Consider the following 19,923-nt stretch of genomic DNA (forward strand, 5'->3'; position numbering starts at 1 on the left):
TGAATAGCAATGCATAAATTTAGTGCCTGTAGAAGTATAAATAGATATGTGTCTATAAATATATCCTAGTATCGTAAAGTTACATTTTAACCATGTAGTTTTTCTTGTGGATAGGAGATTGCATTTCTCCAGGGAGGTGGGTAGACGACTTTTGTGTTGATTTTTAAATAACTACATTATAAATCTCTCTTGCTGGGCCAGCACAAGGCAAAACTAAAACAACCTCTTTATTGTAAGGCAACTGCATCATGGATTACTTGTAATATATTGTTAAAATTGAGTCTCTCACTTTCAACCTGTTTTGGGGTGGGTAACCTATATTGCTCCCCTCAGATTGAATTGTGTTATTCCTTATCATCACATGATAGCAACTTTTAGAAAAAAAAGATTACAGTTCCTTATAATAATTCTACCTCCAATTACATTGCTTTACTATTATGGGCATATAGTCAGATGTCTAGGGATTTTGGCATTCACCGGGAAGTAATTACATTGACTTGGTTCCAGTTTTCTGTTTGAACTTCCTAGCCAAACATGGAAACCTCTGCAGTTCCTTAAATCACAGAGACTCTCACAAAAAGATTTCTTAACCTATGTGCATAAATGCCCAAGAGGTCTATAGATAGACTTTGGCAGGCCTGTACAATTTCTGACACTGTGCAAAAATCTTCTTTACTTTTTGTGGGAATACCACATACCTTTCATCCGTTTCTCAGAAGGGTCATTGATCCTAAAATGATTGATAATCACTATTCTTTCTAATTAAATATAACTTAAAATGGTCTCAACTGTGGATTTCAGAATTATTTTCTCTCAATGTTCTTTGCAAAATCAGATTCAAACAACCTTGTATGTTATATTCAAAGCCTTCTTTTAAAAATTGGGTAAGAATATTATGCATGAACACTGATTCTCCATAGTCTTTTTTGTACTTGGTCTCAGAAACTTAAAGTTAACAGATTAGTTCCCTCATTTTAATTGTATTTTTTGGGTCAGATTTTGGTTTTTGGTGTGGTACGTAAATTTATCTTCCCGTTTTATACAAACAGTAGGTTTCAGTAGTGTCAGTTACAGAGATTATGACTTGAACTCTGTTATCAAAATATATGATAATAACTCTAGACCTGAGGAATTGAAGACTGCCATGAACTCAGAAAGGCAAAGGCTCGTCAAGAGACATTGCCCAATATTTGTCCTTTGATAAAAAAAAATCTTTCAGCTAAAATGAAGCTTCTGCAGCTTTGTTATACAGACTAAATATGCAAACATCTAATTTAAAATAAGAGTTTGATGAATTAGTTTTCTCCTACTGAGAGAATTGTCTGGAAATGTGTACTTAATGATGTAGTTACAAGAGATTTTTTAAAGGTCTTTGGAGAAAAGGATTCACTTTAGGTATCACTTTGAGAGAGATATAAATCCTAAGGCCTCTTATCAAAAAAGAGAATAGAGATTGGAGGCATCAGTAGAAAGATGATACTTTCTAAGAAATTGTACCGACTCGTCTGTGAATAGGTTTATGTGACTATGGAGGCTGACCAGGGCCTGTGGTGATCCAGGCATTGTTGTAGTGGTAGCATCACATTTTTGTGCAGTCAGACACAAACTGGCATTCTAGTACCTGCTGCCTCGGGAAATGCCAGAACAGAGCCTATCTGGACCGAGGCCCCACAGATGGCCTCATCCCACAAATCCTTGGGTACACAGCATCTGTTTAGGGGCCATGGCCCTTTATCTTAAGAAGAGGTTCCAACTGAGGGCAATTATATCCCCCATAGTACATTTGGCAATGTCTGTGAATATTTTTGATTGTCACAACTAGAGAGGCATTGCTGGCATCTCATGGGTAGAAGTCAGGGACGCTGCTAAATAACCTACAATGCATAGGACAGCCCTCATCACAAAGAATTACCTGTCCCATGTGTTAATAGTGCCAATGTTGAGAAAGCAAGCCTGCCCTAAGGCCATGCCACTTCGATCACCTTGAGAGGTTATATAGATAGGTTCTGTTTAGACTCACACTACCCACAGAGCCACTAAAGTTTAGTCCATTTGCCAGATGTGGAAATTATAATGCTTTGGACAGAATGAAGCGAAAAAATATCCTACAATGTCCTTCCTTTACAGGTTGATACCTATTTCTTTCCCCAAAATGTGTATTAAATGTCACCTTCTACAGGAATACTTCATATGTTGACATCACGTTTCCATGTATTCTCATGATACCATGTGCTTATTCTAATTGCAGCTCTGATTATTTTCTGTTCCCCTACTAGGTTATAAATTCATTGAGAGCTTGCTGTTTTTATTAATCCTTGGGTCTTAGTACCTACCAGAGCTTGGCACATAATACATAGGCAATAAATATATGTTGAAGGAAAAAGCAAGGCCTGGAGAACTGGCTTAGATTCTCCGTGAGCAACATCCATCCAGACTGGATTTACTCGAGGATATTACTAGCAAGCACACTGGCCCTAAGGACATTTGGCCACATGCCCTCTGAGGACATGAAACTGGGGAATTTCTCACCCCATGGCCTGTAGGTTTACCAGCACAATGGTGGAAATTTCGGGTCAGCCATACCTATAGTAGTCATAATGACTTTTAAATTTTATTTACGCATTTATTTTAATAAAAATAATAATTGTACATATTCACAAGGTACACAGCAATGTTTCGGTACATATAATGTATAGTGATTAGATCAGGGTAATTAGCGTATCAACATCATCTCAAACATTTATCATTTCTTTGTGTAGGGAACATTCAATATCCTCCTTCTAGCTATTTGAAACCATATATTAGCATTAACTGTAGTCATTCTACAGCAGTATAGTACACTAGAACTTATTTCTCTTATCTAGCTGTGATTTTTGTATACTTCAACAAATCTCTGCCTATCCTGAAATACTACAGAATCAAGATTGTAGAGATAGTAAGATCTAGCCCTAGACTTAGAACCCCAGTGTGAAAGGAACCAGGGACAGAATTCTCCCTAAATACCTTTTCTTAGGAAGTAAGAGAGATACTTTTAATGAGCTTGACTTTGCATCTACATTTGACAGAACGTCTCTCTTTATTGAAGATGGAAGACCAACAGTGACCTCGATAAGTACATGAACAAGTAGCTGAGGGGGGGCCAGCATTCATATCCACCAAGACTCAGCTCACACCAACACTCAGGTACAAGTCAATTAAAGGGCTGGACTATGAGCAAGGACAATTCTTATTTTGGCTGCCTATGGATTACACCAAAATCCACCAGAAATCGGAATGACTAAGCTTAGAATAATTTATAAATGTAATTTGTGTTAAGTACAATAACCTTGGGATTATAAAATAAATAAGCATCATGTTGAAAATGGGAAAAGAGCAAATCTCAGATTTATAGTAAATCAACAATAATTTGTTATATACATAACAAATATATGGTTCAATTTATGGAATATAAAACAAAATGATCTAATTTTTCCAGATAGCATGGAGCTATTGCATTACATTGTGCTATTATTTGACAAAGCACATCAAATAAGATTTCAGCAAAATAGTCAACATAGTTATAAGTAAAATATTCCTGACAGGAGTTGACATCAGGAAAACAACACAGGGACATTTCAGAACATTCAACTTTATTTTCCATTGACAAACACGACATAAATAACATACGTTTATTAAATACACAGACTAGCCATGACTTGAATGCCCACAAAAGTCTGATGTACTTTTCATAGGCTTTTTTATTTTTTGTCTCCACAATATTGAAGACCAGCCTTTAAAACATACTAGAAGATATATTTAAACACACTGAAGATAACTACTCAAAAAGCTTTACATAGACGTGATAAAACAGACTTTTCCATTGAATCAAGTATATAGGGATGGATACTGAGGAGGAGAGGTGAAGAACACTATGTTTTCAATACTGAGCTTTACAATATGGATTAAAGTGCCAATGATTTCAACTCCCCCTTAGGCACACTATGTAAATAGTACTTACATTCATTTGTTACAAACAGATCACAATAATCAGTGCTTGTTTTAATTGGTTTGCTCAAACAGGCTTATACTATTTGTACAAAAACATTTGATAAAGAGAAGGAGAAGGGAAACTATTTTTTTCTCTTTCAGGTAAGTTGGGAAGGAAGAGAGTTCAGCAGTCAATAAGGGCCCGAGTGAACTTATCATCTGCTTTTACAGACAAGACCCCTGGCCACTCAGGACTTTCTCCTACTGATGCTCAGGTATGCAAAGACAAATGCAGTCAGTCCCTTCCTCTCTTTGCTTCCAGGGCCTGGCCCAAAATGATAAAGTTTAACAGGTTGAAAAGGGACAGGTTTCCATCGTATCTTTTTCTATGTTCTCTACCCCACCCACCTAAGTATCCTTTCAGAAGGAGAAAGAACACAGAAGTGTATTAGTAAATCACATGCATTTCGCCCTGCTTCACATTACAGTTTTGATTTCTACAGACATGGAAAACTGTATAAGGAAACTATATTTGAATTACTATTAAAGTTTGGTGATTGGCTGTTTCTGCCTAGACATTTGGTTCACTTTAATTAAAGGATCAAAATATTCAAATTCTGAAGCATTTAACAAATAGTATTGAAGAGACACATGAATGACAATAACTTAAAAAGTGGAGTTATTTCCAAAATGCTCAAAAAAGCACGAAAAGGCTGATTTGTTTCTGATGGCGATCTCCTTCCTTCTTATCTTTACTTCTATAATAAATTCTTCAACAAAGCAGACTTACTACAAAACAGATTCTGATCTGTTTCACCTGTTAGAGTGTATCAAAAATATGAAGTTATTATCTCTCCTCTTAAAAACAATCCCAGCCTCACCAATGGGAAATATGTCTGTTACTTCCTCTCCACAAAAGAATGGATAAGCACAGTAGAGTCAAGGGGACTAGGAGAAAACCGCGTAATTTCAAATGAAGAAATATGTAATCTAGTAGACATTTGCATTGCTTATTACATGAAACTAATTGATACAAAGCTTCTGAAAATAAGATAATGTTTATTCTCAGTAAAGAAAATGTGTGACATATAAATGAATATGATACATATCTGATTGAATTGTATTTCTAAAGAATCATAATGCAGTCTGCTTATGGTATCATAATGTAATGGTATATGACTAAACTTGTATAAATTATAACCCTTAAATAGAATCTTCATTTTAGGAATTATAAAACAGAGAATATATCAAATAAAATATTTTCTCTAATTCTCCTATCGTCATCACCACCTGGTTAGTTTCCTTATAATACTGAATTGATGTCAGCTTCTTAACAAATACATATGTGAGTTTAGGTGGATTATTAAATTTTGTAAATTGGCTGTATCATAACCTATGTCATGAACATCACAGACATCTGTCACTCTGTGTCAGCATTTTATTGCAACTCAGAGAACAGTCTTATGGACTAAGCCACAGTTGCACAATTCTGTACAGTTTTTAGACCTCAGTTTTAACAGATTTTGAGATATATAAACATACAAAACAAGCAATAAATAAGCAGCTGTGAAAATTTGTCATCCTTGATGGCTTATACTTGTTATATAGATAAAAAATAGAAATTTTAATTATTCAAATTAAGCTTTTTCTGTGTTTGTAATAATAAATACTCTGTAGTCTCCTTGTGTTATTCAGCTCCTAGAATCCGGTATATTGCAGAAGAAGTTTTGGGGTTAAATTATGAAAAGAAATAGATATTATGTATGTCTAAAATTTCAAAGAACAGAAGTTTTCTATTTTCTTTTTCTGAGTTGATCTCAACCAAAAGAACTATTAAATGATTGCTGATGTGGAGAAGGTTGAAAGCCGACCACTAATTTGGGGTCAAAAAGAACAAATTATAAAAAGCATTGAATAAATAAAAAGCCTAATCTACTAGAAAATGCAATATTAGAATACTGCCACAGAGTCACCTCATCATTAAAATACTGTTTGTTAATTTTTAAGTTTGTCTGTCACTCAATCAGGATCTTTCATAGTCAACTTATAAAAGGGTTCACAATTATTTTCTGCAACACAGTCAAGAGATATTTCATAAAATAAAGAAGTGTAAGTAGAAATATATGTATATCCAATATTTCAGCCTAGTTTAAATCTGGTATGATTAAACACTCACCTTTACCTGAAATATCTTGGGACACATAGAGCACTAGGTTAATTTGGTAAATACTGAGATAACTCATTTTGTTTCTTCAACTTCAAGATATTTTTAAGACATTCACCATACCTATTTTATTTGAAAAATAAACTTCTCATTAAGTAATGTGTGATCATTCTCTTCTATGACTCAGCATAGTATATAAATTCATTGTTTGGAAAATCAGTACTACTTTGTAAAATTGACACTTGCTAATTTTACATATATTTCTACATATATTCCATATAAAAATATTTACATATATTCCATTTGCTTACTTCTTCCCATGTGGTTTTCTTGGCCTTTGTCTTTTAAACCAATACTTCAAAGTTCAAGGAATTGTCATAATCTATACATGCATTTTTTCTGATTAGACATATGTATGGACAAACTAAGTATGCAAGAGTGAACTTGAAGGCCAATAAAATTAAACTTAGACACGTCTTTCTGCTGTGACTACATATGTCCTCTTTCTAACCACTACTCTAGTCTCTGTCTGAAACCGAACCTCAACAACCATGAAAAGGCTGAAATCATTTGGGATTTTCATTACTTATCAGGTTTCCCTGGACTAACAAATGCCTAGCTAACAAAACTCATATGCCATTTAAATAATTTCTTTCTTTTCCATCTCCCTTTCAAGCTTATTAAAAAACAAAACAAAACAAAAATACCTGCCATTCATCCCTTCCTAAAACATAACCCCTGGGCAGGAATTTATTTTGCAGTTAAGAATAAGCTTCAGGCTTTTTGCCTTTCTGTATTTTTTGTGGTTTGATGAAAAGTGATATTCTTTTGATAGTAATCTCCATTATCACTTGTAAGTATCAGTCTCCTAAATTATTAGTATAAATAAAGTTCTTTGTGGTACAGCAATATGACACTACACCCTTGAAGATAAATTCAAATTCTGTAATTAAATAAGCATGAATAATTCACTTTATCAGCCTGATGGACTGTAATGGTATGAAGCACTTCCATCACATGATATGTGCCTTGCCAATGTGCACTCAGTTTTGGCAAACTTCTGCTCATTGATTCATTGAATAAATATTTATTGGACAATTTCTATATTCCAGGTGCTATACTAGGTGCTAGAAGAAATCATGCGCATGCCACTCAAATTCACAGTGCCTGTGTGTCTATCTGATTAGAACTTGAGGTCACAGGACCACCCAAGAGGCAAAGCCTCTTTATTATGTCATTTAAGTGCATTTTTGAAAAAAAGTAGGTAGTTTTGTGTTATACCCCATGAGGTGACCTATGGGATAATCCAATTTTATGGCATGGTGAGGTTTTAGTATAGACTATCACTTTTTCCAAACTTTACATTAGTAGAACCATCCTGAATTATATAAGCACCCTCAGTAGATTTTGTCTTCAAATTCAATTTGGCATGTCATTTAAAATGATTAGTACTGATTGACATAGGCTGGTGTATACATTAATCTGATAGACATATTGTACCTATCGAAATTAATTATTTACCAAATGACCACTAAACACACACACAAAAATGCAGTTACTACAAGAAGAATAAATAAATCTCAAGCTTTTAAAAAGCTACAAAAGCAGTGCAAGGAACTGCAAGTGAAAATCTTAACAAGATAAAGAAGTTAATGGGTTTACAAAATGAATGCACCAAAGAATATGACAAGCATTGTGTAAGCGTAACTTATAGGATTACTATGCTTGGTGGGGAGACTTTTTTAAGAAGTGCAATTCCCAAAACTTGTAGTGATCTACTTGTGTACAAATAAGTCAAGCTTAGCTATAGAGGTTTTTGGACTGTAGGAAAGACATTTTAGTAATAAATATTTGGATAGGGCCACTTCGAGGAGCAGGCAGAAGAAGAGCTGTGAGGGGTCAATGTTATTAATTTTCTTATATAAATAGGCCAAACTGTGGAAAGTATTCATTGAATCTTCAAACATTTATTTGTTTTGGGATCAGTATTGGAATTTAAAGAGTCAAAAGACTAGAGAACACTTTTGGTGAAAAAAGTCAAGGGAAATATATATTCAGACTACCTACAGTTAGTGCTCAAATTGGTCCTTACATAGCATTCTGAAAAGCCGCGTCATGACTCTCATAGGTTAGTTTCATGAGTCTTCCTCAGGCTTGTAGGAAAGTAAAATATATTCAAAAGAAAGGATAATTAGCAAGTGGGGTAGTCACAAACTCCATATTTCAAACAAATGGAATTGGCTCTTATTCACATAAAGAATAAACCTAATTATCAATCCAACTAAAACTTTGTAAGGTTAGGAGGTAATTTGCTATATTGAGCAATATTTAAATAACAGAATCAATGAATATTATGGATACATTATACATTTTTAACCCTAATTAAACTTTTTTGTTATTGTAAGGAGGAAAAAAGTGACAGAGAGAAAGCAAAAGACGCAATGAAAGAGAACACAGTAATATCTTTGAAGAAAAACACACTACTATCCCTTGTTTTTAATGATATATGTGGTTAAATTCCTCAAGTATTCAGTGTACTGGAATATCAACCATCCCTGCCCCCTAATAGACCAAGATCATTTATAAAAATTGTTTTCATCACATAATTAATCACATACTCAGCTACAAATGGCAGACTCAACAAAAACACTAGACTGTTATTAATATATTTTCTCTTGTTTGTGTTTCACTACTTTTGGCACATAGGGGATTTTCTATGCTTCTAAGACCATTTAGCTTTATGCCAAAAATTCCACTCAATGCATAAACAGTGGCATGCCAGAGATGCCTAAATTCACAGTAAGGTTTAGCGATATTTGTTACCAAAAGCTGTGCACATGCAGGTTAAGTGGTTTTATTCATGCTTCTGCCTGTATTATTTCATTAGATAATGAGATAGGCTGCCCTTTCTGTCCATCATTAGAGCAGCTGGAGACAGCATTTGCTACCTGGCAAAACTTTCGAAGAAGGATCTTTCTTAACAGCAGATAAACCCAAGGATCCAAGATCTGGTTCAGTGAAGCCAGGCGAACAGCTATTAAGAAGAAGTTGCATTCTTTCTGCTTCTCCGTGTGTGTCTTGCAGTGCTCTACTGATGTCTGATTGAAGATCATTTTCAACATCATTATCTAAGAAAGGGGGACAAATAATTGTTTCAAAGATTAGTTAAGGTCATATGCGTCTCCTCTACACAGTAATTTGCACATAGTCGGTTTTCAATAAATTGGTTGTTGGATTGAAATGATTAATTCAAGCAACATTTATACTCAGAGATCAGAGTCCTGAATTATACATGACATTCCTAGGTATTTTCCCACACTTGTGGCTCTTCAACATGATGTAGCTCTTTAAAACATGCATGTCTTCAGGCTCCTGGTTCTTGAAATTTAAGAAGCTTGAAAATAACACATCTCAAAATAAGCCAAAGTCATGTCTTGTTGCAGAAAACACAAGTTCACCTAAAGGAGAGCCAACACTTCAACAACAACCAAAATATGCTAACCTTAAATTTTTAGTAGCTCTAACTAAAAAAGTTACTAAAGAAAAAGTAGAAGTAAGAAAGGGGGAAAATAATATTGTTATTATTGTTATTATTGCCATTGACATTTTCAGAATCCTTACTTTTTACCAGATATGGTGTCAAGTGCTTCATATGCATTTAATAAACAACATGTGATAGGTAGTATTACCACTTTCTTCTTACATTTGCAGAACCCAAGATTTAATGAGGTGAAATGTATGAGCCAGACTTAAACCCAAGTTTACTAACACCATATAATGTACAATATTTTACTTTTCTTTGCCCCCCTCCAACATACACTAGAATGTAAACTCCACAATGGCAGGAATTTGGGACTATTTTTTTCCACAAGTGCCTAGATCAATGTGTAGCAGATAGCACGCGTTCAATAAGTAATTGAGACAATAAATTTTTATATTTTAAAGAATATATTATACAACATATAAATGACAGTATATTAGTTGTATAATATGTATTTGTGAGAGAACAAATTTTTATATTTGAAGAAATATATTATACAACACTTAAATGACAGTATATGAGTTATATAATACATATTTATATTTGAATGAAAAATGTTCTTATGGATATGAAAAATGTTCAAACTTAGTAATCATTAGAAAACATTAAAATTACAACAAAATACAAAGCCATTTTACACTGACTCAATTGATCAAAATGAAGAAATGTGACTGTACTGTTCCTGAGGATGTGGAATAAGGTGAGGACTCTCTCATTTTTTTTTTTTTTTTTTTTTTTGAGACGATCTTGGGTCACTGCAACCTCTGCCTCCCAGTTTCAAGCGATTCTTCTGCCTCAGCCTCCTGAGTAGCTGGGACTACAGACGTGCACCACCACACCCGGCTAATTTTTGTATTTTTAGTAGAGATGGGGTTTCACCATGTTGGCCAGGATAGTCTCAATCTCCTAACCTCGTGATCCACACGCCTTACCTCCCAAAGTGCTGGGATTATAGATGTGAGCCACCGCGCCTGGCAGGAGAGGACACTTTTACACATTACTAGTGAGCGTGTAAACTGGAACAACCACCTTAGAAAACAAATTGGCACTATTTCACTTGCTATTTCCCAGCGATATTACTCCTAGGAATATACTGTCCAGAATTCCTGCACCAAGAGTTGTGTATATGACTGTTTCATATGAGCATTGTTCATAATAGCAAAAAAGCAGGAACAACTCAAACATGGGTTCACATTCACAAGCAAAGAAAAGAGCTGACTTAAGTCTGGGTGAGGTGGCTCACGCCTGTAATCCCAGCACTTTGGGAGGCAGGTGGATCACCTGAGGTCAGGAGTTTGAGACCAGCCTGGCCAACATGGTGAAACCTCGTCTCTACTAAAAAAATACAAAATTAGCTGGGCGTGGTGGCAGCTGCCTGTAATCACAGCTACTCTGAAGGCTGAGGCAGGAGAATTGCTTAAATCCAGGAGGCCGAGGTTGCAGTGAGCCAAGATCTCGCCATTGCACTCCAGCCTGGGCAGCAAGAGCGAAACTCCGTCTCAGAAAAAAAAGAAAGAAAAAAGAAAAGAGCTGACCTTGTAACTGGCTCCTACGTTTATCATTCTAGACCTATACAGCTATTGGGTACTTGACATGTGGCCAAAGCACATTGCAATGTTAGACTATGTTGATTATATAATGGAATAATATTTCTATAGATTGAATTAAATAAAATATATTATTCAAATTAATGTCACTTGTTTCTTTTGACTTTTTAAGAATGCAGCTACTAGAAAACTTTACATTATGTGTGGCTTGTGTTTTTTTGCTCACAGTACATTTCTATTGAACTTAATCTCTCTCTCATGGGGCTTGCACTTATCCCTATGTGCCCTCAGGTCACATAACTTAAATTGAATTCAACATCTCTGCACATCCAAAACATCCCTAACCACTTAACCACAATTCCAATGATGGCACTTTCTTACACTCACTCTGGCTCAACATCTGAGAGTCTGTGAACTCTTCTTCCCCTCTCCTCTGCAATGCCTTTTGCTCTTGCTGCATTCTCATCCTCGTTCAGGTTTTCCTCTCATTTGAATTATGGTAATAACAGACATCCAGATGGTACATGTAGAGGCTGCGTGTTTGTGCCTCCCTTCCAATTATAAGTGGAAACCCAACCCTTAATGTGATGGTATTAGGAGGTGAGGGCTTTGGGAGGTAATTAGGTTTAGATGAAGTCATGAGGGTGGAGCTCCCATGATAGGATTATTATTCTTATAAGAAGAGGGAGAAGAACCCATAGGTCTCTCCTTCAGCCACGTGGGACGTGGGACACAGCAAGAAGACAGACATCTGGAAGCCAGGAAAAGAGCCTTCATCAGAAACTGAATCTGGGGGCACCTTGATCTTAGAATCTTCAGCTTCCTGAACTGTCAGAAGTAAATGTCTGCTGTTTAAGCCATCGAGTCTACAGCTTCATTATAGCAGCCCAAGCAGACTAAGGCAGTGTATACGGATATCTGTCCATCACAGGTGCAGATCCAATCCCAGCTGTGATCAAATCCTCTCCAACTAGAAAATCATCAATGTCTTCCCATTGTCCACCAAACAGAAATTCAATTCTGGTATTCAAAGCCCTCTACAATACTGTCCAAACTATTCTTTCCAGCCTTGTCTCCCACTAGTCGCCTACACAGACGTCAAACTCTAGCTATAGTCTGTTGGTCTAGAACATCCCTTTATTCTTTCCTCACTTTTGGCTTTTATTCTTTCTATTTTCTACCCCTGTAACACTTTTAATCCTAGTATTCATTTCTACCTTCGAGACTTCCATGTCTTTCAGGACCATCTGAGTCTTTCCTGATCATTCCAAACCACTGTCCTCTGAAGGCCTACAATTTTTTTTTTTGTGTGTGTGTGTGGGTGTGTGTGTAAGATATAAACACACATTTGTAGTAGACAGACAATACTAGCAGGCATCCACATGTCCCTCAAAAACTTGGACATACAGGGGAAAAAAGGTGGGTCTCTAAGAGTTAAAGTGGACATAAGCTTTTTTTCCTGGGACATGTAGGAACCCAGCTCCAAGGTTACTGAACTTGACTGTAAGCAAATGAACAAAGTATTGACATATCTGAAATTGATTTGCTCTGGGAAAAAGGATACTTAGCCATCAGGTTTGAGAATTTTCTACTCTTGTTGGCAAAATGGACTACTATTGTGAGCCAAAAGATGTAATTGGCTATATTAGCTTGAAATAAGTAAATGTTTGATTCTTTTAATTCCCCATTTTCTGTGTCTTTTTCCAGCAAGCTGATACTGACTGGTCCCAGTGTTGATACGTCAATATGAAAGGAGAGCTGGGTCATAGGATTTCTGGTATTGCCAATTCTGCTCATGTAATCTCAATTTTATTTTTAAGATACAGGTATATAACAACAACAAAAAAAACCCAGGTAGAGCAGGTTAAGCAGACAGGCAAGAGAGGAAATACATACAACAAAATTCTTACAAGACTGTGACATTGGTCTCCAGCCATTTTCCTTTTGTCTTATTTAGTCAGTTTTTATTCTTAAACTGATCCCTGGCAGAGGGGATGGGAATTTCCAGTTTTGGCTTATATGGCAAATTCATGCTCTTGGGTTTGACTCATGGTTTTTGACCAAATTGCCCCCTAAACCCAAACAAAATTATTGTTCTATAAAGAAATAACAAGAAGAGAAGGGTAGAAAAGCAGTAGATAGCCAAATATTCTAACTCTGTATTTTTTTTTTCATTTTGTTTTGTTTTGTTTTTTGAGACAGGGTCTCATTCCGTAACCAAGGCTGGAGTGCAGTGGCACAATCATAGCTCACTGTAGTCCTGAACTCCTGGGCTCAAATGATCCTCCTGCCTCAGCCTCTCAAGATGCTGGGATTACAGGTATATGCCACCACACTCAACTAGTATTTTTATTTTTTGCAGAGATGGGGTCTCACTATGTTAACTAGGCTGATCTCAAATTTCTGGCTTCAAGCAATCCTCCTGTATAATTTCTTTCACAGGAATTTTTCCAAATGATTTATTCAATAAAAGTAAATAGTAGCTATACAATAAATAAATGTTCAGAGGAGCGTTATATATACTAGCAAGAAATTATAAACACATACATTTCTAACATCAGGTGTAAAGCTTAATAAAACAATAATTCACAAACAGCATACCTATTAAGTAAAAAAACAGACTATAAGACACTTTTACATATAAAGTTTTATTGTTATATTATTAAAAATATGCAGACTTGTGGGAGGCAATGGAATTATTGCTATTTAACTATAATTTACTGTTAATCAATAGCATTAATTTAATTTTAAAACTGTATGTACACAGGGTAGGTGTGATGGCTCATGCCTATAATCTCAGCACTTTGGGATGTCAAGCCAGGGGTAGATCCCCTGAGCCCAGGAGTTTGAGACCAGCCTGGGCAACATGGTGAAACCCTGTCTCTACTAAAAACTCAAACATTAGCTGGAAATGATGATGTGTGCCTGTAATCCTAGCTACTTGGGAGGCTGAGGCAGGAGGATTACTTGAACCCAGGAGGCAGATGTTGCAGCGAGCCGAGATTGTGCCACTGTATTCCAGCCTGGACAACAGAGTGAGACTTGGTCTCAAAAAAAAAAAATATATATATATATATATATATATATATATATATATATATATATATATATAAAAACATTTCAAATGATGTTAATAAAGTCTTTTATTTACAGAAAGCAGATGATTATTCCCTTCTTTGATAAATAATGGATTATTATACACTGAATTTATTTAAAATACATTAATATATTCTGAAGTTGGCTGGCTTATCATCCTATGAGCTGAATACTACCTCCCATCATAGTAGGCAGAATAATGCCCCTCCCACCACACACAAATATATCCATTTCTTGGTCCCCGGAATCTGTGAATACATTACCACACAAGACAAAAAGGACTCTGCAGATGTGATTAAGGTAAAGGACCCAGAAGTGGGAAGATAAATCCCGGATTATCCGGGTGGACACAATGTAAAAACAAGGGTCCTGAAAATCAGAGAACTTTCCCCAGCTGTGGCCAGAGGGAGACATGACTACAGAAGAATGGTTAGAAATACACAATGTCTCCGGCTTTGGAGGTGGAGGAAGGGAGCCAGAAGGTCAGGAATGAGGATGGCCTCTCCTACAAACTGGAAAAGGCAAGGAAACACTTTTCCCTCAGAGTCTCGAAAAGTAACGCAGCCCTGTGACACCTTTACTTTAGCCCAGTGAGGTCTATCAGACTTCTAACCTACAGAACAGCTAGAGAAACGTGTGCTGCTCTGAAGCCACTAATACAGCTGAGCTCTGTGTCCCTTCCCAAAGTCTCATGTCAAATGCTAATCCTCAGTGTTGGAGGAGGGGCCTGGTGGTGACTCGAACATGGGAGCAGATTTCCCCCTTGCTATTCTTATGATAATGAGTGACTTCTCATGAGATCTGCTTGTTTAAAAGTATGTAGCACTGGCCGGGCGTGGTGGCTTACACCGGTAATCCCAGCACTTTGGGAGGCTGAGGCAGGCAGATCGTGAGGTTAGGAGTTTGAGACCAGCCTGGCCAACATTGTGAAACCCCATCTCTACTAAAGATACAAAACATTATCAAGGCATGGTGGCGCACACCTGTAATCCCTGCTACTTGGAAGGCTGAGGCAGGAGAATTGCTTGAATCTGGGAGGTGGAGGTTGCAGTGAGTTGAGATCGCTCCATTGTACTCCAGCCTGGGTGACCAGGTGAGACTCCACCACAGAAAAAAAAAAGTGTGCAGCACCTTCCTCTCTGCTCTCTCTCCTGCTCTGCCAGGTGAAGATGTGTCTGCTTCCCCTTTGCTTTCCACCATGATCACAAGTTTCTTGAGGCCTCTCCAGCCATGCTTCCTGTACAGCCAGCAGAACCATGCATTTTTGAGACAGTCTTGCTCTGTCACCCAGGTTGGAGTGCAGTGGTGCAATCTTGGCTCACTGCAACCTTCACTTCCCGGGTTCAAGCCATTCTCGTGCCTCAGACTCCCAAGTAGCTGGGACCACAGGCACTTGCCACCAGACCTGGCTAATTCATTTACTTTTAGTAGAGACAAGGTTGCACCATGTTGGCCAGGCTGGTCTGGAACTCCTGGGTTCAGGGAATCCACCTGCTTCCACCTCCCAAAACATTGGGATTATAGGCATGAGTCACTGCGCCTGGCCCCAGGTAGTTCTTTATAGCACGTCTCAGGTGGACTAATACAGCCACCAAGCTTATAATAATTTGTTATAGCAGCAGTAGAAAACAAATATACCCGCTCACTAAGCTCTCAACCAATGTTAAGAGGAATGGAAGGAATGAACTTGAAAACGATTTTCTCATTCTTACACATAAAATAGCCTGGGAAGTTTGTTTAAATTTTTCACTTTCTTAGGAAACTTAAAAATAAAGTAAAAGTAAACTTCATTCTAACTCCTATCCAAATTATCTCAATTTCTAAATTTACAACATGCAAAAACAAATGCCTGTATTCTAGTGGCATCAGTTAGATGTCAATGTGTTTGACTAAAAGGTATAAAATTAATATTTTCAACTCAGTTGGCTTTATGCAAAAAAGCTTATTAATCCCTTTCCCCTCTTTTTGTAAACTATTAGAAAAGTTTTGCTTATCTCTTTGAGTCCTTTACCCCACCCAATAGTTAAATATATTTGACCACTTACCATCCTCTAGAAAGTGTTCTGGGCCTGGTCTAGAATTATCTAAAAACTAACTTAAATTATATTTTTATTTTCTTTATAAAATAAAGAATTAGATTTCTCTAATTTTTTCTGATCAGAAAAATTCACGAAATTACTTATTAAAATGAGATTTCAGTCATTTTACACATTCCTCCTTGATTATTTGGAAATTAATTTTTGTGAGGCTAATAATTTAAAATTAATTTTATGAGGCAAATATAGGTTTCATATGCCTTACATTGTTTAGTACACTGTAATTTCCTATTGAGAATGCAGTGATTATGAAATTATGAAACCAAGCTCTATAGCAGTAGCTGGCACATGAGGAGAGGCACTCTAGCTTTTCCCAGAAATCATGAGACGTGCAATACAGAGATAACTGGAATTAGACGCAGTGAGCATGCTACTGCCATGTCCAAATGGCAGCAGAGATGGAAATGGGGCTCCAAATTCTTCATCCAATTTTGAACATAAGTTCAAATAAGCATCCATCTGTTGAGTCTCTATATTTAAGCAGCTATATAGCGATTATAGTTTTTGTGTATGTGTTTGCAAATATTTTTCAGACTGTTTAGACTTTGAGAGAAAACTTTAGGCATGAATATGCAGATTTCTGATAGAATTAATTATTCCTATTAGTCCAATTCTATGTCATACAAGGGAGGGAGACAAAGAAAAAGCAGGATGCTCACCTAGCAGAGAGGCAGTTCACTGTTTTTAGCAAACACACATATACCCTGCACTATTTCTCCTTTTGAACAGCCTTGTATAACAAATGACCTGGTAAAGGGAGTGGTGAGACCAATTCTAGCAGAACAGAGCTGCAGCTCTTCTGCCAGCCTCGTCCCTGGGTTCCACGTGACTTCCCCAGTCCCTCTAGCAGAGCTCTCCCTTGGTTATCAGCAGGAATAGAGAGCTCTTTATGCACTTGAGATAACCAGGAACACAACTACATCAGTGACCTGTAAATTCTCCATCCCCGACTGCTGTCAAGTACAATTACTCTGTTCCATCCTAAAGAAAAAAAAAAAATGATTTGCCCTTTCCCCAATGATAATGTTCTCTTAAGTGTTCAAAGCATTAATCAAGGAGGCTGTTTTTAATATTCTGCCCTTGGATTTTATTCTATTGCAGCAGGATTTATAATTTCGCATTTAAACATCTTTAGTACTTTACTTCTTAGTTTAAAAGTGCTTTAGATTGTAGGCCACACATATCTATTAAAGATGATAAATGAGTAAACCCAGAAAAATTAATTTCCGGGGGAGGAAATAAATTGGTTAACTGCCCTTAGGCTCAATTCTGGGGTGTTTATGCATTTCCAGTTTATTCGTAATGTAAGTGTTTAACAGAAGTTTCCTCAGAAGGCACTTTTTATCTGTGATGTTTTGTTTTCCATAATTCTCTGTTGTTAGACTATGGGAGAATAACCTGCTCTGCCGGAAATTCCCCCCTATTGTTTGATAAGTGTATTTCATCATAACATACTAAAGCCAGCCTGGGCCCTTTAAACCAGTTAATTACATAATTTGAAGGATTTGCATGGGAAGAAGCTTCACTGTGGATTAAGAAACAATTGTAGTCTTTCCAATCTAGTTACAACTGTTCTCTAGTAGTCAGATCATCTCGGGATCCTAGACTACTGTTTCAAAAGCTTTCCCTTCCTTATTTAAGCTGAAAACATTACAAATAAACATCTCACAAACATTAAAAAAATTACTAGAATTTGTGACATTTCATCTTTACTACTATGTAATTTAATAAGATTTTCAAAAATAGCAATGGATTAAGAATCAATTCAATTATATTGTTGGTTTTGCCATCATTTGCAACTTTAGAAAAGTCATTTATCTCTGAACTTTACTAAATTTACTAGTAAACAGTGAGGCTGGACTGGATGGCCTCTGCATATACTTCTACAGCTTTTTTTTCTGATGATTTTTGGTGCAAAGCTGGGAAATGAAAGGATTTCATTTGGAAAAGAATTAAAACCTACAGGAAAAAGGTGTGAAACAAAAGTCAAAATTCCTCTTCAAAAAAACTCCAAGGGGTAACTGTAGGAAAGAGAAAAACTACAAAGTTAGAAGACAGTGTATGAGAACAAAGGACTAGATTCATGAAGCTTTGGTGTATGTCAGCAGAGTACGTGTGTTGTGGGGGTGTAGTGGGGGTATTTTTATTAAAAGAAGTAGCAGATTCTGGCAAACATACTGACCAGGAGTTAAAGAAATTCCGTAAGTCTGATTCAATTCTGCTTCTAGTTTGGAGACTAGTTACCTAATTTTGGTTGTTAACTTCTTCCTTCTCTAAAACATGATTCACACATACTCACTGTATATCGTCTCCATCTAGTAGTGCAGTTGCAAAAATTAAAGTGAGATAGGAATAATTAATACCTTCAATTTACATAGCATATCTCTTCCCATGCCACACCCACTATCACACTATTGCATATGCTTCCAGAACAAAATGCCTTGACACAAAGAGAACAGAAAATGCTTAGGGGAATACTGCAAGGAAATAAATGTATTACGTCTATTTTCCTTGAATTTCTAGCTAATAAAGTAGTTTTAGAAAACTCATCTCAAATTTGAACTTTAAAAATGTTTAGTAATGCAGAACCATTGTTCAGTTACTGGACATGGAAAATCAACATTATAAAGAAGCCAGCAGCCCACTACCACATTATTTGCTATGTAAGAATTTCCCTTTCAATTAGTGTAAATTGTAAATTCTTTATGACTTGGCTCAGTATAGCTCAAGACATATGTCTAGATAAATGCTTATTCTTCTATTAGAACAGTCACAGAATGTCAATATCCAAGTAAGTATTCAAATTCAGGCTGAAAGGGGGAAGGCAAAATCTATTCTATAGAAGGATTCATTTCTTGGATCATAGATGATGGATTAGCTGGGTAACACACAAGTAAGAAGAGTTATCTTTACTGTATTTCAAACACCTATATCTCAGATGTCAAAAGAAAGTCTAGATAATATGTCATTGACAAGGCTTAAAGTACATTAATCCTTAAAAATGCTCAGATTTAAGAGTTCTTCCCTCCCAAAATATAGTTTCATTTAAACACAGAATGTTCAATTTTGCTGTCACCCATTAAAAAACCAGAGTATTAGTGACAATTAAAAACGGCTAAACACTTAAAGGAAAAAAAAATCAGAGATGTGAATTAGTTTTGTGTCCAGAGATAGTCACCTCAATATAAAAATAGAAAATTAGAAAAATCTAGATGACTGACAATAGAGTACTGCTTAAATTATGGAAAATCCTTTATATGCATAATTTATATGTATTCTAATTTTGATATTGAAAATCATGCTATTGAAGAATATTTAGCAACATGAAGAAATGTTCAGAATGTGAAAAGTAAAAATAAATGTTGCACAGTATAATCCAAATTTTAAAAAATAGCTGTGCTTATATATAGAAAAAAATACTAGGAGCAGTTTTCTCTTGGGGAGAATTAGGGCAATATCTATTTTCTTCTCTGTATTCTTTCCCAAATTATTTACAATAAATATTCTCTTTTT

At 36.1% G+C, this 19,923-nt stretch overlaps 1 protein-coding gene across 5 annotated transcripts in view; it reads right to left on the reverse strand.

The window, feature by feature from the left end:
• PTGER3 (prostaglandin E receptor 3) overlaps positions 1-19,923 on the reverse strand; it is a 187,233-nt gene that overhangs the window by 141,843 nt on the left and 25,467 nt on the right. For all 5 annotated transcript variants that reach the window (XM_021667765.2, XM_064372507.1, XM_064372506.1 and 2 more), the window contains exon 2: positions 9,079-9,258. In XM_021667765.2, the coding sequence (XP_021523440.2) occupies positions 9,079-9,258 (180 nt within the window). The remainder of the gene's footprint in view (positions 1-9,078; positions 9,259-19,923) is intronic.

The sequence above is a fragment of the Aotus nancymaae genome, unplaced genomic scaffold, assembly GCF_030222135.1.
Source record: "Aotus nancymaae isolate 86718 unplaced genomic scaffold, 86718_ANA_hifiasm-v0.15.2.pri h1tg000007l, whole genome shotgun sequence".
In the NCBI taxonomy this organism is placed as follows: domain Eukaryota; kingdom Metazoa; phylum Chordata; class Mammalia; order Primates; family Aotidae; genus Aotus; species Aotus nancymaae.